The 22084-nt window shown below is 28.8% G+C and overlaps 3 protein-coding genes across 3 annotated transcripts; 1 reads left to right on the plus strand and 2 right to left on the minus strand.

The window, feature by feature from the left end:
* The first annotated feature begins 5314 nt into the window (after nucleotides 1-5314).
* LOC137809371 (uncharacterized) lies at nucleotides 5315-5704 on the plus strand. Its single transcript, XM_068610494.1, has one exon. The coding sequence runs from the start codon at nucleotides 5315-5317 to the stop codon at nucleotides 5702-5704; it is 390 nt and encodes a 129-aa protein (XP_068466595.1).
* A 5694-nt stretch (nucleotides 5705-11398) lies between these two features.
* On the minus strand, nucleotides 11399-11698 carry LOC137809372 (uncharacterized). The gene has a single exon (XM_068610495.1). It carries the CDS (start codon nucleotides 11696-11698, stop codon nucleotides 11399-11401), a length of 300 nt encoding a protein of 99 aa, XP_068466596.1.
* A 5793-nt stretch (nucleotides 11699-17491) lies between these two features.
* On the minus strand, nucleotides 17492-21332 carry LOC137811480 (uncharacterized). Its single transcript, XM_068613261.1, has 6 exons — nucleotides 21115-21332; nucleotides 20795-20925; nucleotides 19810-19968; nucleotides 19110-19370; nucleotides 17900-18565; nucleotides 17492-17752 (listed from the first exon to the last, which is right to left on the minus strand). The coding sequence occupies exons 2-6, from the start codon at nucleotides 20873-20875 to the stop codon at nucleotides 17663-17665; spliced, it is 1257 nt and encodes a 418-aa protein (XP_068469362.1). The 5' UTR covers nucleotides 20876-20925; nucleotides 21115-21332; the 3' UTR covers nucleotides 17492-17662.
* Between the last annotated feature and the right edge of the window lie 752 nt (nucleotides 21333-22084).

Genomic DNA, 22084 nt, shown 5'->3' on the forward strand with positions numbered 1-22084 from the left:
TCTAAAATTAATTTATATTTAATAATTTTTTAGTAGTGTGGATAGTTATTTTAGTTTAAAAAAACGTATTCAAATAATAAAATGGTGAGAATAATCCCTTTTATTAGTGTTATAGATTATAGTGTAGTAAAACGGCCAGAATGATCCTTTTTATTCAATGTTATGGATTATAGTGTATAGGAGCAAATAATAGTTATATTAATAAAAGATTAGTTGATTATTATAAAAAGGTTACAGAATAATTAAAAAAATATATTTATTAGTAGCTGTAGATTATTTTTTGTTCTTTAGATTTATAACTATTTTCTTAAATTCATTTAATTACTTACAATAAACAAAAAAACTAGAATAACATTATAAAAAGTATTTATTTTATAATTAGTTTTTATAAAACATATTTTTTATGTAAACAATGTTAACCTGAAACTCCTCGGATTCTCGATACGGTTGAATATTATTTCGACACTCTAAAAGAGAGAAACGTACTTTTAATTTAACCAAATGATTACCTATTTATACAAATTCATCCAAAACATTGTTGATATTGAGTCTAGATTATCTCATATTTTTAGGTTAATTACTGATAATAATTGATTAAATTTTTAATAAGTTTTTTTATGTTATTAAAATTTATTATGATTGCGGCTAAACATGAAGCTGACTAGAATTGGGTTACACCTCTCAGTCTACAGAGTCAACCTTCGTCTCAACATATCATTTTGACACTTCTAAAACATTACTTACATACACAATAAAGATATTTTGAATACAATAATAAATTTCGATCATATTGAATAAAAGTTAATTTTAAAGATAAAAAATAATTAGTTATCATATTAATTAAATTAAATATTATTTTAAAAATTAAATTAATATTTAATTAGTTAATTTTAATTCTTAATAAATATTACTTTCTATTGTAATAAAAGATTCCCTTTTATATAGAAAAGTTCATATCAATAATTATGATTTTACCTGAGGACACTTTCTTAAAATTTTGTTCATTCACAACAAAAAAAATATTTTTGCGATAGTAAAAAAATACATGTTTTTTTGAAAGAGATTCTATTTCACCAATTGAGTTATAAATATCTAACATATAACTATTTTCCACCGACTAGCAACAAAAGTATAACTTCTATAAATATTTTTATATTCCAATTCGATACTATATATTCTTTGTTTGTGAAGTTATTTACTCAGACATTTATGGAATTAATTTAGAAAATATTTATTAATAATATAAACTAATTTAGATATCAATAATTTTTTTAGTTTCTAAAATAATATAATTTAATTAATATAATAATTAATTATTTTTATTAATAAAATTATTTTTTATTTAATGATTTTATTCTATAACACAAAATTGAATATTTAGTGTGTTTTTATGTTAAACGTTTAGTTATACTTATACTTTGGTTTTTTATATAACTATTATAATTGAATATAAAATTCAAAAGGTTAAATTAGTCCATTAGATATCAATCTCATAGGATGAATATTTTGCAAATTAAAATTCTATCATTAAAATAAAACAAACATTTATGTATTGTTAAATAAATTTTATTTATTTAAATTAATGACATCTATCTGTAATAAGTATATGATTTGTAATTTTTTTTATTGGCAATAATATATGATTTGTAATGACTTTCATCTTTTATTATAAATACTAATTTTTATTTTCATATTATTTGTTATAAAAAAACAAGTCTTCTGATTTAGTAAAAAAAATATCAAATTAACCTTTTTAATTAAAAAATACGATAAAAATGAAATAATAGTAATAATTTGTTAATGAAACTATAATTAGTTGCAAAAATAGTCTTCGTCAACACATTTATTGTAACAATAATATTTTTCGTTCCACGCTATTGCAATGTTTACCTAAAAAAAACCCAAACTAATTTTTCTCCCTGTATTGATTTATTAGAAAAATAAAATATGACTATTTTAATAAAAAATTAAAAATAGTATATATTTTTGTTCTTAATAAGTACATTGACCTAGTCTTAACTCTTACCTGATCCAAACTCAATCCCTAGTTTCTAAGTCTTACTCTCATCTTCATCAACAAAGACAGAATAAGAAAGGTAGAAAAAGTAATTCACACTTTTTCATGTAAAGACAGATTTTAATACACCTATTCATAGATGAGTTTTTAATACGTTCAAGAATTTTCCCATGCATAAATCCCAACACCATGAATAAATACCATAAATCCCATTTCATCGTGCTTTTATGTTAATTAGTAGATTGTTTTATTAAAATTATTTAAATTAGACATGGTATACCAACTTTGCAAAATAAAAAATATAAAAGAAAAAAAAATGATTAAAATTAATGAGTCAATTTTGTTTTCTTTCAAAAATGAATCATTATCAAAATTAACAAATACACATGATAAAGCTGTCAGGACAGTGAAACTTTCTAGAAGGTTTTTTTCTGGGTTGGCAATGAAAGCAAGTTAAACTTAGAAATGTAAAGTACTAATGAAGGATAAAATTGTAATTTTCTTTGAATATCTCAATTACATGGTAAAACTCAATTTTTATAAGTATTATTTTGATGATATATACAACAAAGTTTCATATGATTGGAAATAAGTTTATAGAGTTTTCTTGTTGGGTTAGTTCTTGATTTTATTTTGGATTAATGCATAAAACAGATTTCAACTGATAAATTAATATGAAAAGTACTGCTCACATTGTTATAGCATACAAGTTGTTCATCATTATTTTCTGCACTTTTGTAAGATGTTACCAAGTTTTGTACGATATACTTGATGAATAGTAAGGTTTATTTGCTTGTATTTGGTTTAATGTGGGGGAGAGATACTCTTAGTGACAGCTTTATTCTTGGAATAGTCTGTTGGAAATCTCAAATCGACTAAATATTAGAGTTTTCATAATATATAAGTGGGTGCAAACCTCAACCCATTGAGCTGGTTTTATGGGGTTGAGTTAAGTTTAAAGTTCACTTTGTAATATGATATCAGAGACATTTCAAGCTTATCCTAGTGAGTGTTTGTGTTGGACCTATCGTGTCAGGCCGCTATCGGACCACCCATAATATATAGTCTCACGCACTAGTTGACAGTCTCGGCGTGAGGGGAGTGTGTTGGAGATCCCATGTCGACTAGAGATTAGAGTCTTTCATAGTATATAAGTGGATGCAAACCTCATCTTATTGTGCCGGTTTTATGGAGTTGAGTCAAGCTTAAAGTCCACTTTGTAATATAGTTTATGGTTAAAATGTTTTTTACAACTTAACTTTTTTCTGTAATTCATATTTCGCTTCAAGGAAGTGAATTTTTGTGTTTATCAATAGTATTTCTATTTATTAAATTTTGTTATTATAGATAAAAAAAAATATAGGCATGATTAAAGTTGTAACTTAAAAGATAATTCAAGTTGAACTAGTCTTACACGATAAGCAATTAAGCAAAGGCAAATGAAAAGTAGTGACGGAAAATAGGGCCTTAAACATCACCTTCATAGTGTAAATAGAGGATTAGATAAGACAGATAAATGTCACTCTCTTGAATTGGCCAAGAACTAATCAACAAAACAAAGGACTAAAACTGCATTCACTTCAATTTAATTCCTTTCATCCTTCTGCTTATTCAAATAAGTTCTAACAAAAATTTGTCCTTTTCTTCATATGTTTGATCAAATCCAAACAACACAGTTTTTGCTATTGTATTTTCACTTATGTTTCTCTCTCTTTTTCACTTATAATCCAAAAAGAACACATGTAAGTGGAACCTACCTTTGTATTTTTAGTATAAAAGACACATAGGTGGAGGGACCCTCAATGGCTCAATCACTGAAATTAAACTTCACTAATTTACCTTTCTTTGCATTGACGCCTAAAATTTCAGAAAATAAGTCATATATTAATGTAACACTTTTTTTCATTTTATTTTATCTCATTCACATTTTTCTTACACATATTAATCACTTTCATTAATTTAGTTAATCAAAAATTCCATTTAACTAGACAAACATTTTCTATTACCAAAAACTTATAAGATTAATATTTAGAAAGGTTATAGTTTCACTATAAGAAAATTATTAAATAGTAACACAAAATTTAGAAATAAAAGATAATTAATCACTATATTAACTATATTATATACTATTTTAGACTAAAATATTATTGACATGTAAATCAGTTTTTATTATTAATAAAAAATTATAAAATAATTTTTAAATTAACTATCAAAGTTTTAAATATTAATATTTTAGATTCTAGGTTAGTCTCTAACATATTAGTCAAGATTAATTTAGAAGAATATACGTTATTATTAGCTGCTAAAATCTTAATATACCAATTTATAAATTATTTTATAAATTTTTATTATAATAAATTATTTTAAATATCAATAATTTTTTTTAAGTTTATAAAAAAAAATTTATGTAATGATTTTTTTTTAGTGTTTAAAAAGAAGTGGATAACAAACAAAACATTTAATATAGGTAAACAAGTTGTGTAAAATTTTGTAATTTTTTTAAATTTTGGATTGGTACATAATATTTTTTCTCCATTGTTTATTCGTCGTAAATAGTTCTTAAGTTTCTTAATTGTTATATTTATAATAAATTTTATTTTTTAATAAGATATTTAAATTTTAAAACAACAAATTATAAAAGACTTTTTTTTTAAAGCCAGCTCATCCTTTTTTTTTGCAAACTAAATGCATGATGAGTAGGACAAGTCAATCGACATCTCACTCCTATTATATAACTATTAATAAATAAATAAAATTATTTTGAAATAAAATTGATTTAAATAATTATGAAAATACTTAATCCACACACAAACAAAAACAGAGGAAATATAATATTACTTAATCATAAATTACTATCCATAAAAAAACACTAAAAAGATTATCAAATAAAAATCAACTTTACATATAAAAAATAATTAATTATTATATTTACTAAATTAGATATTAGATAAAACAATAGTTATTTCTAAATTAGTTTTTATTATTGATAAATAATTTTAAAATTAATATTTAATTATATCAATATATTTACTATTATAAATTTAGAATTTAAATAATTAATTATTAAAATATTAATTATTAATTTTTAAATAACTTTTTTTATTAATAAATAATTTCTTAATTAGTATTAATTAATTATCAATATTTTTACTATCAAATTTAGATCTAAATAATAAATAATTAAAGTTTAAAATTTTGATTGGAAAAATAGCTATAAATTAAATCCAGGTTCCACTTCTCCCAGTAGCCATCTTCCTCTGATCTCTCTCTGCTACCTCTGATCACATCCTTAACACGATGAACACCATGTTTGCGTGCCTCAATGGAAAAGTAGAACAACAACTCAAAGTCACGGAGGCAGTGTACAGAGACGAGTTAATTAACAGAAAGAAATCTTCAGGGGAAAGCAAGAAAGTGAAGAAAAGTGTCCGTTTCGCAGATTCAGAAGCTTCCATTTTTGGAGAAGAGATGAAAGAGAAGAAGGTGGTGCAAGGAAGGTGCAGTGATAATGAATCAGGAGGAAAAGAAACGATCAGAGTGAAGGTAAAGATGACAAAGGAAGAAGCTGCTCGGTTGCTGTCAAAATGCAGAGAAGGAGGAGTTCTCGAGTTCAAGGATGTTGCACGTGAGCTTGTAGCTCTCCCACTAGACCGAGTTAGGGTTGTGTCTACTTTACACCAACCATAAAATTCATCTGTTATACTTTTACTTTACACCAACCATAAAATTCATCTGTTATATTTTTCACAATTATCAATGTTTCAGACAAGAGTAATGATGATCTCAAACTTACAAGATTCAGGCGCAGAAAAAATAAGTATAGTATTAATTGAGTGTTTTCTTTCTGGTGTGTCTCTTTTAATATATACTGAAATCTCTATCAGAGGCTCGATTCATGACGCTAGAGATATACATATATGTTAAATTCTGAAGTTTAATTATATGCATGCTTTTCTTGATGAAGACAAGACCATGAGAAGATACATGCAGCAAATTGAGGTGATGCAGTTATATATGCATGGTGCTGAGTTTACTGAGATCAACAAAGTTTAAGTTAGGTCTTTCCTTCTGTACAGATTACTGATAATATTGTATTAATAGGACTTTGAATGTTTTGGTTGGGTTTATATAAACTTGTATTTTTGTATTTTCTCTCTTCTTTCTGAGATTGTATAATAAGGTATTGGCTTCTTTTATGTTGTTCTCTTCTTTCATTTTTCTTTATTTGGAAAATTCAATAGGTTCTTTATGTTTCTTGGCCTTCTTCTCTTTTTGTTTCATTCGCTTTAGTAACATATATGCAATGCAACCCTACGAAGCAAAAAGCCATAACTGAAAGGGTAAACAACGTTTTTAACATTATTACCCTGAAACACTTGTTTCACTGGTGTCAGAACCCTTTATTAAGTTCTCAATAAAAACAAATTTAAGAGTTTATTCTTCGTTTTTGTTCTAAGACCAACAGTTTTTCAGATTTTGATCCATCTCTTGTGAGAATCTGTTTTCTTTATGAAATTCGGTTTAGCATTGCAAAAAAAAATATATATTCTTCATTTTTTCCTTTGATTAAGCAAAAAGTTTACTCTTTAACTTGATAATCTCCTTGTTCTAATTTTAGATATCTGCTGTCGCATAGCTAAGTTTTCAACATCACAGAATAGAGAAAATTACCAATCTAATAAAAACTTGAAAACTCTTGATGAGATTACATATTTATATATATATATATGAGTGATTCATGGTGGTGGATGGTTTGATAAAAATCAATATTTTTTTTTATAATAGTGTTACATATGAGAGTGTTGATAATCTCAAATCTTGAATATTCGTGTAATAAAAAATATGTGTTTTTTTAGTTAGTGTATAATTTATCTTTCTTTCTGATGTATTCTCTTATATATACTAAAATTTCCACCTTCTTTTGTATTGATATTGTTATTGACCTAATTCAATAATAAATGTTGTTTTCTATTTAAGATTGATTATTCAAAATCTTTTTTTTATGTTGATATGACATTAATTTCTTTAAATATAAATATTATAAACAGTTTATTTATACGCGATATCAAATTTGGTTCATAACACTGTATATCTTTTATGATATTATTAAATTGAACTGGATCTTACCAATAGAATTTAGATGATATTATTAAATTTAGATATAACTAAATTTTATCTTACGGTTTATAAAATTACTTTTAGGCTCTCTTTTTATATATTATGAAATATTTATATTATATAATGAATATGAAATATGGTTAAAGTTATGACTGCAACTTTTAAGCTTGACTAAAGCGTTAGCAAATTACCTTCACGAAAAGCTACACAAACTTGCGTTGACTAGAAAAGTGCAAGCAATGATAAACAGACACCTTGAACAACTTACAATTTGGTTGTAATAATTTTGTATTGAAATCGCAGAGTGGCAATTTAGGAAATTGCTTTTTGGATAATTTGCAGAGAAAAAGAAGATAAAATACAAAATTTGTAAGTTTGAAGTTTTAATTGATGACGCATGTCCATGTGTGCTGGTCCTATCATCAATGGACACTGCTTAAATTCCATCTACCCCATTTAAAGTTATTATTATTAGCATTTATTACGTCTCTATTTCTCATCCGTTACCACGTTACTTGCACCCACATCACTAAATGTCTACACTTTTATTGTTTAGAACAGTGGATTAGAACATTAATTACAAATCTTTTAAGAATTTTATATGAAAAGGACAACCATATTGAAAAATATGTATAAAATATGACAGCTTCTTCATGCACCTCTATGGTTTCTTCCCCACCTCCATAAACTTTTAAAATACTAAAATTATCCTTCACTTAAAAGAAATAAAAATAAAAGTTTTGTTATAATTTTGTGCACGAGTGAAAAAGAAAGTGCTTGCTGTGGTGGTGGGGTGCCGGTTGTGGTGCTTGAGGTCGTGCACTGTGATGCTAACTACGGTGGTGATAATAACTATAGTACATAATATAAAATATAAAAAAACACAAAAATCAAAACCAACTTTGTGGATTACTTAGCACAAAATATGCAACTTCTGGATTATGCGATGAAGAACTTAATTGGATAAACCTACCAGATTACATAATTCGGATTCCTAACTAAAATGTTGTTATTAATGAATTATGTAATCCGAAACTTATTAAACACTAAACTTTACTGGATTATGTAATCCAGAATTGGTTGAAAACCTAACACCTACCGAATTAGGTAATTCGAAACCTAACTAAAATCCATTGGATTACGTAATCCATAACCTGATTAAAAATCAATCGGATTATGTAATCCGGAACCTAACTTAAATCCACCGTATTACGTAATTCAATACCAAATCTGGTAACTATTTGTGTGAATGGTTACGAGACTACACTGTGCCTTTTATCACATTTCACATCAAAATTAAAAAAAGTGAAATTACTAACCTGTAAATGATGTAAATGAAGATGACAATGAAAAATGAGAGTTTTAGAAGGAATAGAAGCTTTTAGAGAAGGAGAATTTTAGAAGGAGAAAGGTTGAAGGAGGTGGGAGATGGATGGGGGTGTGCGGTGCTGGGAGTGAAGGAGAAAGGAAGACAAAGTGAAAGTAAGTTAAATTAAATTAAGTTAAAGTTATATTTTATTTTTTAATATTTTTTATTAAATAGTATAATAGTAAATGTGCTTTTTAGTATGGGCCGGAAAAAGCCATGAGGTGCAGAAAGAAGCTGTCATAAAATATTAGTTCTAAATGTGTTTAAAAAGTGTAAGGCCCATATTAGTTGTAATGAGGCAATTACTTCCCGCATCCAATGTTTTTTACATACACCTCTTTGTATGACAAAAATGACCTTTTTAGTTTTTAAAAGAGAGAAGGTATGTTTCGAAATACATTATATTTTTAAATTTGATTTTTCATAATACTTCAATTTTGGAATACGTTTTCGGAATTTCTTTTCTAAAATACGTTTCTGAATTATATTTTTTTATTTTGGATTTGCTTTTTCGTAATGAGATCTTAATTTTTCAATTTTATTCCAAATCACAAAAAGTATTCTGAATTTTATTTTTCATAAAATATGTTTTAATTTTGAATTTTCAGTTAGAAAACAATTTAAAAAATTCAAAGTTGGTTGGGTGCATGTAAAAAATGTCAGGGGTGCAGCAACCAATGCCATTCTATTGATCTGTTGAGTCAATTTCTTCTTACACCCCTACAATTGTCAAAAATACTAAAATTATCCTTTACAGTTTTAGGTATTTTTGGAATAATGTTTCCGTAAGCAAAAGTATTTCTAAAATAGAAATTTGGAAGACAAAAAATAATTGCAGAACACTTTTTCCATAACACATTTTTTTTAATTTCCAAATTGATAAATCCGGAATTCATAAAACATATTCCAGAAAAGATGTTTCGGAAATATTTTGGAAAGAACAATCCAGAAATATTTTTTAAAGGGGCAAAACATTCTTCTCTGGAAATGATGAGTTGCAGGAAGAAGTTGCCATCTGTTAAAGCCCTTTTTTCTTTCTTAAAACCTAGTTGGGCCTGTTAATTAGTTTACTTAAACTGTCTTTATATTAAAAAGGCATTACAAAATTATTATAAATATATTATGATATAGTTAACTACTCAAATAGCAAGAAGTTCAGAATAATTAAAAATAATCATATTATGAAGTTTCATATTAAAGAAAACTTATATAAAATGTTATTTGTTACTATTCAATTATAGTTGAAATAATCGAATTTCATGATAATACTGTAATAAAACATTGTGACAATAACTAGCATTAGTTTAGTATTTCAAATTATGAAAAAGAAGCTATGAAGCATTAATATTATTTTAATTAGATGTTAAGATGATAGTTTAATTATTAAAGAAATTAAACTAATTGATAATTATGATTTTAAATATTAATTATATATCATTCCTTAGAAATTCAACTTAAAGAAAAATCAAATCAAAGTTTATGATTTTTCAGATTTAAAGTTTAATTTAAGTATTATATATGTAATATTATTATAGCAACATAAAAAATCATAACTAAACAACTAAAATAAAAAATTAAAATATTAGAAAAACAAATAATAGATAGTAATATTGTTTTATTAAAGGAAAAATATTATAATATTCTTCTTCAAAATAGAAAACAATAACAATAGGAAAAATAATTATAAAGAGAATTCTAAAGGAGAAATTATTTTTCTCTCTTGGTCTTTTTCTCTCAAGCACTAAAATATCATAAAAAGAAAAGGAAAAAAAAGTGATTTTAGTATTTGTTATTAAAGAAAGGAGTGTGTTTTTTATAGCAAGAAATTAAAAAAAACTTATTATTCGCATTTTTAATTTTATATAAGTGTGCTAATAGTGCGCATGAACTTGAAAATTTATACAAATTAAGAAACTATTTTTGAATAAAATTTAAATATAAAATCATAAATGGAAAGTTAAATAAACACATCATAATAGCTTGAGAACTTTTATATTTTATAGTGCCATCTAACAATCATATAAATACTAATATTTTATTTATTTTAAATTTTGTTATTTAAATATAATATTTTATTATTATAAAATTATAAAATATATATAAGAGAAAAGGATAGATCTCAAATGATAATTTTATCATAGGAGACATTTACGGGGATAATATTCTTATTATGAATAACGATTCACTATTTTTTTATTACAATAAAATTATTAAATAGAAATGAATCTTAGAAATCATAAATGATTAGTTATTATATTGATAAAATTAGATATTATAAAAAATTATTGATATTTAAATTATAATTTCTAAATTGGTATCTAATTAGATATATCAAAATTTTAGATATTAACTTTAGAATCTAAATAATTAGTAACTAAAAACTTAAGTAGCTAATTAGATATAATTCAGAAACTATTTAGGAATAATAAAAATTAATTTAGATACATAGTTTTTTTAGTCTCTAAAAGTAATATCTAATTTAATTAATATAAAAACTAATAATTTTTTTTTGTAAAATTGATTTTTAATAGTGATATTGGGATAAAAAAATTCATTTAAGTTGGCACAAACTAAGAAAGTGTAAATCAGAAGAGACATCATACATTGACAACCTAATTCTAATTGATATTATAAGAAAAAGATATATTTTTTTAATTTCATATAGAAATTAAAATTTTAGAAAAAAAAAGAGTTATATATTGGAATGAATAGAGAACCTAACACCAGAAAACATCAAACAGCATCACACCATCTACCAGGAAGATCTATTGCAATAAATGTAACGAAAATCAAAGTAAAAGAAAAACAAACGAAAACCCTTAGTTCATATTTGAGTAGACTAAACAATGGCAGAAGAAAAAATGGATGAATTTACAGAGGAAGTTGTGGTGAGGCTAAGGCATTTGAAGCATTTCAGGAGCCTCCATGATGCTATCCAAGGAAGGTTTCCATCCCTCAACTTTCTCTTCTCTCCCTCTTTCTATCTCTGCCACCATTTCCTCCAACCTCATTCCCTTTTTCTCCTGCAGTTCAACTATCAGCCATTTCAGCTCCTCCTTTGTCACCACAACTTTCATGCTCACACCATTCTTCCCTTCACTCTCCTTCACCTTCACAAATCTTCTTCCTCTTTCTTCCTCTTCTTCTTGCTTCTCCTCTGCACCATCTCGTTGTGTCTCCATGCAGTTCCCCATGATTTTTGAATCTGCAAGGTTCTTGGCAGATTCCAAAGAACAGCTACAATGTAAGAGCCCAAAGAAACAAACTTCAACTCAGCTACCTATTTAACAAATGAACAAAATCTGGTTCACGGATTCTGAGCGAATGGGGTTCACGGATATTGTGTAGACACTACTAGACTCTACCCAAAATCTTGTATGTTATATACATATTCTTCTTCTTCTTTTGTTTTTGCTGTGAGAGTGACGCGTTACGTTACTTGATTAGAGTTAAATTAATAGTTTGGTCTCTGTTTCAACGTACTATTATTATTATCGATGTTTTCCCATTTGTCAAAGTTTCATTGTAGAAAACTTAACACGTTAAAAAACTGTAACTAAATATAAACTCAATAATTGGGGCTGCTGCCGGTGACCTTGACATTTCAATTATTTATTTGTCTGGAGAACCAATTTGTGGAAAGGTTAATTTTTTTTTTCTTCTTCTGTGTAATGGTTTAGGATCTCTAGGGTATTCAAATGTACTATGCAATTCTACATCTATTCCTAAACATTTACAAATTGTACCACCAGTCCAGTCCAGAACCGTAAGAGTCAGTTTCGGTTTTGATGACCGATCAACCGATCATTTCAAAGAATATTTTAAGGCACTTATTAAATGACATCAACGACATTTATAAAAGTCTTTTATGAGTCATGTTCATGTTTTGGATTATGCAAAAATTATCTTCGACAAATAAGTTAAATACAAATTAACTAAAAAATGATTAAAATATTCTTTAGATACACCAACATACCTATATACTAATATATCTCCCTATAAACAAGAGATCATGACGCACATCAGTGGACAACTGATATTTAGTCCATCACAACCAAAGTTGAAGACCAACAATGTAAATAAACCACCTTTTGCGAATGTGTAAGGTACATTTTAATCCGTTACAAATATATTTATTTGATTGTTATAGTACCTTTTCCAAATCAACATCGACCAAGCACCAATAGCACTTGAGGAAGAAAAACTTTAAGAAATGAGCGAGGAGATAACCGAAACGTCTGCAATTGTACAACCAATTTCATTTACTATCTATACCTTCTTTGTCTATATTTCATTTCCATAAATTATATTTTGACATTAAAAAAAACATATTTTAGAAAATTGAATCAATGCACTAGATTCACACACTTATCATTAGTTAATTTCATATATTTTCTTTTAATAACCTGCTTGATATTTTTTTTATGTGAAAAGAAAAACAAATATGAGCTAATGACAGCTCTAAGGTTTAGGTGAGACATGAGTAGTTTAGTTTAAAATATTTGATGATAATAGTAATAAACTATAGAAACACATGCACACAATCCTATTCCTGACGCGGACAGGATCCACAAAACCTACTCTTGTCCTCTGCCTTAAAATCTCCGTTGACAAAGTTTATGTTCGTGTTGGGTTCAGCCAATGGCCAAATCTGGACCAGAGATTTAGGTTACCACCACGAAATCGCAGTGTCCTCAACTTCTCCAGAATACACAAAATTTGAACACACTGACCAGTAATTGTACCAAGAGAGCATATCAGTATCGAACATAATATTGCACCAAGAGAAAAATGACTTAAGAATTAAATTGGTAATTTACAAGAATAATTTTGAAGTTAATTACAATTGTACTTGTATTTTGTATTCTCATCCTACGAGATTATTATCTGCATGTTTGGAAATTGTCCGCACAAATTGCTCAATGTTGAAGTTCAAAATGAAGGCTTCTACGTCATTTAGATTGTTTAGGAGAGTTTATTGTAACGAAAATGTTTCCTTGACAACAAGACAAAAATGCACCAATATATAACCCTAAAAATCCCCACCGACGAAATCAAATCTTTGCAAATTATGATAACACAACCAAAAATAGAACTCCCCACTCAAATTCTAAATGCAGATACTAAACTCCAAAAATCTCAAGGGCAAATTGAAATACTCATGCCAAAAACATTAGCAAAAGTTGATGGAATTTCTCCGCTACTAGAACCCACATTCAAATTAAATATTGTTTTTCCACGTCAGTGTGGTAAAGAATCGCATAACCAAAAGACAAAAATGTCACTATACAATGCTAGAAAACTCCATACTCACAATTAAAAAAAAGAAATAGAGACATAAATGAAACCAAATCTTTACAAATTCTGATGCCACAACTAAAACGAAACTCCAAACTCAAATCACAAATAATGCAGATACTAAAATCCCAAATGGAGGACAAATCAAAATACCCAATGCCAAAAATATTCACAAAAATCGATGAAATTTCTCCAAAATTTCCAACTCCGCAACTGAAACCCACATTCAAATTAAATATTTTTCGAATCCCAAGGCGCAACCTAATCTTTGGTTTTAATATATCACGACACTTTGCTATTTGAATGTGTAGTTCAGTTTTTGGTTGTGGCAACAAAATGTAAAGATTTGGTTTCGTTTTTATCTCCATTTCTTGTTTCATTGAACTGTGAGTATCGATTTTGTTATTTTTTCGAATCACAAATTCAGATTAAAAAATCCAAAATGAAAGACAATATCCAATGTCAAAAACATTAACAAAAATCAATAAAATTTCTACGTCATCACATAAAAAAAAATAAATATATATATATATATATATATATATATATATATATTTAAAGCAGGAAACTAAATCAAATTAAACATAAAAAGAAATTAAACAATTACATTAGAAGATTAGAAGTATAAACAGAAAAAAAAATACAAACAATTTTTTTCTTTAAGACTTTGTTTGGATTAGGAAGTGAAAATGAGAAAGTGAATTTGTGATAATTTGAAAGGAAAGTGTAAAGAAAGTTAGGAGATTTGGATTAAGGTAAATAGAGTGGAAAGTGTGAAATTTTTTTATAAAAAATGATGTGATGAGTGTGATTAAAATTATATATTTTTTAATTAATAAAAATATAAGTTTATAAATTTATCCTTATATTTAAAAACTAATTTGATATATTTATTTATAAATTATTTTTAATTAAAATATTATTTAAATATTTATAATTATAAATATTTGATAAAAAAATATTTTTTATATTAAATAAAATTATTATTTTTAACTTTACTTTTTTTAATTAATATAATTATTATATAATTTTTTTAATTATTAAAAATATAATTTTTTTAATTATTATAAATATAATTATTTTTATTATTATTTATATTTATAATTTATTATATATAATATGATTAATTATGTTTTTTATAATAATAATTTTTTTATAATGTTTATATTTTTTATTTAAATAATAATTATATTTTAAATAATTATAATTATTTAAAATAATGTCACATAATCATAATTTAAGTTTAAAATAAAAAATAAATGAAAATTAATATATATATATATATATAACTTTTTTCACCTTGGAAAAGAAAGTTTTGCGAAGAAATTTTTTTTATTAGCGTGTCATTATGTGATTTTCTTTGCTTTTCATTGACAACAATAATTTTTTGTTTTTCTGCACTTTGAAACAGACACAGCTTAAATATGTAGTTTCCAAGAGACAACAAAGTAAAAAAAAAAGACAACGTTGGTAATAAAAATCCTACAATATTAATGTACGTTCCTATTTTTATTTTTTTTTTAAATTGACTTATTTTTTAATCATCTTATTACCTTTAGAAGGATAATGGAGTTTTGAAATAGCTGATCCTCATCACCTAATTTAACTCACTACATGCATTTTGTTACTTATACAACTGTGAGGAGGTAAAGTTTTATTTTAATTTGGTTTTGGTCAAATGTGATATATTAAAAAAATTCGTTTGAAAACGTTATGATTAAAAAGTTAATTTAATGTTTATGGTTTGGCACCGTCTACGCCTAAGGGAAGGTCCAGCTCAGTATGTTATTATGCCAAACGGACTACACTGCTACGGTGGCCTCATTGATGACGGACGAAATTCAATTTTCAATTATTGCTGGAGATCGGTTGTGGTTGTTCACATGGGTCTCAGAAAGAGTTGTTGGCTAAGCTCTTTTTCAAACAAAAGAAATTTTCTTAGCCATTTAATAAAGGGCGCAGAGTATTGTAAAAGAGAAATAAGAAGAAGAATGCAGTGGTACAGTATTACAGAATTGTCAACGTATTTAGTGTATGTTTGATTTTGGAAATAAATTAAAAGAAAAGTAAAAAAACGAAAGGGAGAAAAAATGTTAATGTATGTCATTTAATATAAGAGGAAATGAAAAGAAAGAAAACATATCTTATTTAATCGGAGGAAAAGCAAGTTTGCTTAATGGTTGAGAAGGTGTAGTCATTCAAATTTCAGTTCCAACATCACACCTTCATTCGATGAGCATCCCATCCATTGAGTTGCAACCAACACTGTGAACAACCTTTGGCATCACCACCACCGTCGATGACTATAAGCGATTGTGATTGAGCATTCTTTCCTTAGCAGAAGATAACTTGGGTTTTGTTGAAACTTTTGAAGGACTCAAGCTTTGTCCTTAAATTGTTGTCGCAATTCTGGGATTCGTGGTTGTGATGCACATCACAACAGAGTGCATGAGGATAGAAAAGGAAATCATGAGAACAAAATTTATATTTGTTTCAAATTTCAATGGAAATATTTGCCAAACTTTATAATCAAAACAAGTGATTTTATAATTGATTGGAATTTAATTGCTTACAATTAGATTACTCCACATTTAAAATTCTATCATTTGACAAATTTTCATCTAAACACGAAGTAAATGTATTAGTAGAAATGACATGTTTAAATGTGCTCCTTGAATCGACATTTTTTTTAAGTTATTGTTACTGGATCCATGCTTCTTGTCCCATACATGAGGTTATGGAGATGTAACATCAACTAAAAATATGATCCATATAATTCAAAATCATATAATACAGTTTTACAAAATTGAATTAAAATAAAATTCTTGGAAAAAAACCATGCACTCAATCCCAAAACTATAGCATAAAAAGCTTATGACTCCAGAATTCGTAAATGTCTATGAAAGTGTTAAAAACAACTCTTTTTCAGGACAGGACTCGCTTTGGGAATGTTTGAAGAGGGCATGCATTTTATTATTTGTTCATTCCCTCAAAGTAACTTCTTAATATATTTTTGGGTTAATTGTGTTTTGGATGTGTAAAATAACAAAAATTAAACCCTATAAAGTGTAAAGATATTTTTGTTGGTCCTTGTTATCAAGGATATTATAAGGCTGAAGTTAACCACCACTGCAATCCTCTACTCCGTCATATCAAAGGCTTCCTCCAACACACAACTCCCCACCATGATTTTCCACCACCACCCACAACATCGACGAACGAGTTCAACTCCATATACCTCACTCAGCTCCATAACGGCAGAAGTATCTCCTCCGTCATCACGCCTCTACTACCTTCTCCACCAAGTCCTTCTACACCAAAATCATCTTTAACACTGAAAGCATAAAAGCGCCCTGTCAACGCTTGAGTTTTGGAGTTGTCATAATACCTTCATCCGACCATGGCAAGGTGGAGTGGATTAGTGAAGCCAAAGAGTGTTGTGAGGTTGTTAGCCAAGTCATGTTTTTGTCTAGCGCTATTAAACAAAAATGCACAATATACGTTTATATTTTATAAAGACTAAATTAACAAAATAATTAAGAATATTCGCATTAATTTCACTATTATCGAGGAACTCATAATTACCCTAAGTTTTTTTTTGTCTGTATTAACTTCTTAATAAATGAACCAAAACCAAAAACTTTTGTTGATAGAAACTCTAGTCTTATAGGCTTGTGTTAAAATGCAAATTAACCCTGAGGAACCAAACGAGTCTAGTAAATTAGGAAAGTTGTTACAAGTAGAGCATTGTAATATAAAATATCATAAAGTATGCAGGCTTTAGTTTCGAACATTAGATAACACAAATAAACTCTTTTACTGTCTGATGAAAGCTTCGATTGACACGGCCAAGATAACACTCACTGTACACGACGACGCTTATTCTTTATCTCATCAAAAAACTGGTGGACATCAGCAGCAGTAATGGGCTTTGACGAGTCTGCAGATTCCTGTCACAGAATATAAAAAAGTCGATCGCAACACAACTAAAAAAGGCCATGCACCTGCCATGTTTTGCCTATAGATAGAACTCGGGTTTACCTTTCTAGCTATAAGAAACAAGATATAAGAAATCTAAGCTACATCAAGAAACATACCAGGAAAGAACGAAGCCCGTCCTTCATCTCTTCAATACCCTTCAAGATCTCAACTTTCTCTACATGTCCAAGTTTATTAAAAAAGCTTAACTCAGCACCCTCTTGTTGCTGCAATTTTTCTTCTCTCTTTAGCTTGGCCATTTGCTCATATTCCGCAATTGAGTCTTCCTTGTCGAGTAGAAAAGCTATGTGCTTCTTATTGTAAAACTCCAAACAATTATTGCATTTGCAAAGAGCATCTCTCCAATTTTTGGAAAGGAACATTGGTCTATTAGGTAAAACTGGGGAGGCATCAACAATGTTAACACCAAGGAGACAATTATCGTGCAAATTTGTGCTTTTTGGGCAAAGATTTGAAACAATACTGCTACTAATATTTTTTTCCTGAGACAGACTCTTCCCCAGAGATGTAGATTTAGAATCAACAGTAGCTTGTACTTCATCAATTTTAGGAGAATTATATGAAGTTTCACAAACTGGCTTTTCAGGTCGGCAAGTTGAAGGCATGTCTTCCAAAACAGCTTTGTCCTTTTGGACAGTAGCATCTGTCTGCTTTCCAGCTGCCCATATATCTTCAGGATATAGTTTTAGAAAGAAACATACCTCAGAGCATGCCTTACATATGAACTCATCATACATTGGCTCACCTTCCTCATCTTTGGGAATCTGATGTATACAAAGAACAATAGAAAAATAGAGTGCAGAACATAAGGAGTTATTGATATATCACAGTTCACAAATATAATTTTCTTTAAGACCAATTTACCAGAAGTATAAATAGCATAAAGCTCTGTTGAGAGTTAGTCCAGAACAGTGTTTTAAAGAAATGCAAAAACACTCTATAACTGTCCAACTCAAGTACTGTTTCTACTTTACAAGGAATCCATTCAACAGAAACATGCAGCAAAATGATTGTCAGAAGCCTAAACCTATTAGATGTGCAGGACATCCAACATTTAAAAAACAAAAAAAGGAAACCTGTAAGTTCACATCCTTATTGATCTACCTTAGTTTTAGACATGCATGGATTATTATAAGCAGGAACTGATAGTATGATTAACCTAAACCCTGGCAACTCTGTTTACAAAAAAAAAGCCCTTACATTATTTAATTTCAAATAATCATATACATATATCACTCAACACCAAGTACAAGAAAACAAAATAAAAAGATTAAGAGAAGCCAAAACACCACATTCTAAGATACCAACCTCAGTAGAAGACTCAAGACCAAGATGCTCCTCATGAAACCAGTCCTCACATAGACAGCACTGTATCATCTCTACTTGTTCTTCAGCATCCGGATCTGGATAAGGACGACCACATGTGCAATATGAACCTTTAAAGTTGTGATTGTATGAATTCCCAGCGTTCTCTACATCTTTATTTGGGCAAATTTTGCAGTAGAATTCACCAAATTTTGAATTCCCACAATCACATCTGAAGTTTCTTTTTGTCCACAGCTCCACAATCTTCAAAGCACAGCAATAAAGAGATCATACGATACCAGTATGGGTATTGATCGACACAATTAAATTGGTTTTATATTCAACTAGACTAATGAGTAAAGGTTGAGCTATTCCACATAAAATGTATCAGTCCCAGTATCAACCATGTATTAATCTTAACCATGGATCCAGCAGACTCTAGTTAAAATAATTAGAGTACAAGAAAAATCAACAACTACAAACCTGAGTTAAATAGCTTGGGTTCACCAGTGCAAATAACACATAACCAAATAATAATTTCCTCTCAACAATTGTCCTCACCAGATCATACATATGAATTAACTAACACAAGTACTACTATCACAATTCCAGGTCAAATAGTAAACATTATTACAAAATCTATATCCATTTTCATATCTTTAGTAGTGGAATCCAAAATTGTATAGTCCAAAAAAAAAACTACCTGATGACCATCATGGCATGACAATGAACAAGCTGTGCAAACTCCAGCATTCCCCTCTGGGGTGCAGGTAAGGCAAGAGAAAATTGCCTGCCTTTTCATATATCCTTTGTTAAAGGTACACTCCTTGCCCTCGTCACCCCCTAAAACTAAATCAGCTTCCTACGAATTGAAAAAAAAAATAATGAAAAAACAATTATTAAGTGACAACATTTCGATCATGCCACATTCTGAGTAAAGTATAACCAAACATAACAGCAATGAAGTCAGCATTAAGTCGAACGAATAGCTTCTGCCTGATCACAATTGCCTATTGAAAACTATCACGATTACAGAAGACTATCCCAACAAAGGAACCAAATACAATATAATTAAGGAGAATTGGCGTACTCAATTTCTAGTTATCCAGAAGATGTAGGAAAAACTAACCATCATCATCATACAATATTGGTATCAAAAAACATATTTGTGCTACATAAGCAATCCTTAATAGAATAAAAAGGATAATTGCAAAATAATTCCATTTCTGAAAAAAAAACTTATCCCATCGCATCATTAACCGGTGTAGGATTCAAGATCAGGTCCAGGATTCGAGTCAAATCGACCTTCCCTCTCATCTCAGGGTGAGGCAAGGTAGCACGTTCTTTAACAGTATCTCTCTATAAACCAAAATCATAAATGCCTCCACAAAATTGCCAAAACCCTAATAAGTGACTTTCACGTTACTCAGACAGGCAGACATTTCAAAATCCCCTAATTTATTATTCAGGTTCATGTTACTGGTTAAAGGACAACAAATTGTGTAACGACACCAGAATTTGCAAAAGCAAAACATTATGACGCAAAATTCATAACCGTAGGTCCGTAACACAGATCATAAAAATAGGTTTATCAACCAAACGAGCCGCAAAGTACTTATATCAGATTAACAATCTCAAATAACACCATTGCATATAGATATGAAGCAAAAATGTAGGAAATGGCATACCAGCTCCCGTTCCTCAACTTCATCGAGGTACTCGCCGATTGTAACGGCTGGCTCACCTTCTTCATCAAATGCACCGTCCATTTCTAATCCTCAAACCTTCGCTTCCGGTTTTGTAACTTCACGATCCGTTCCTACAACATAACAGAGGTAGATATTAATGAAGAGAAACTAAAATATAAGCATGTATAAAGGCCAGAGGTTCCTCTCGCGAAAACCAAACATGGATCCCTCGGAACAAGAAACCCTAGATTCCACGAAAAACAAAAACGAAATTGAAAAAATAGGAGAAAAAATAAAGCGCAGAATAGGCACTAATTCACCAAAATTTATGAGCGAAACGCGATAACGGAGTGAGTGCTGGAATTGCTGAATCAGGTTGGGCTGAAGCTGTGGAAAAATTGTACGGCGATGGTGGACGAGGAGCGAAGAGAGAAAGGTACTTTGGAGTAAGAAGGAGCACAGCAAAAGGAATACGTGCGTTTAGTGATTTATGTGGTGAGAGAAGGGATTTGGGCTTTTATATTGGGTACTGTGTAGTAAGGACCATACGGACATTTTCCCGCCATATATCCTGATAGATGCAGCAATATTTGGAGCGGACTAGTATTCATTCGCAAATTACATCCTTCCCTCCAAATTACCATATAGACCCGTTCATTTTCAAATTTAAATTTCATTACATTTTTAGTTCAGGTACCGATCGGGTCCGTATAACCTGAACGAAATCATTACAAACACTAAGTAGTAGTTCTTAATTACATTAAATCATTAATAAGACCAATAATAAATAATCTAGTATAATTATATAAATAATTACAGATAAAAGAATGAGTTATACGTAATCATTTAGTACTAATTATTGTGTGACAGATTCTTCTTACACCCAATCAATTTTGACCGGCACCCAATCTTCCTTATGAAAAGACTAAAATATCCTTAGGTTAAGGATGTGCACCCAATCCATACACCCAATCCAGGCACCCAACACATACACAACAACCACCCACCGTCGTTTTCATTATTCTCTGTGCGCGTTCTCCCTGTGGCAGCATTCTCCGTTCACCGAGGCAGTGACGCTTCACCTTCACTGAGGAGCGACGTCTACTGTTGTGGTGATTGAAGTGGCATCATCTGTGAGGGAGTTAGACGGCGACAAACAACGAAGCCACCGGAAAAACAAAGTCACCGGAGAAGACGACACACATTATGATTAGTTTTCTCTTTACCTAGGCGTTCCGGATATTTTTAGTCGGAATTGCTTAATGACCTACGAATATGGTTATTTGGACA

The sequence above is a fragment of the Phaseolus vulgaris genome, chromosome 2, assembly GCF_000499845.2.
Source record: "Phaseolus vulgaris cultivar G19833 chromosome 2, P. vulgaris v2.0, whole genome shotgun sequence".
NCBI lineage: Eukaryota > Viridiplantae > Streptophyta > Magnoliopsida > Fabales > Fabaceae > Phaseolus > Phaseolus vulgaris.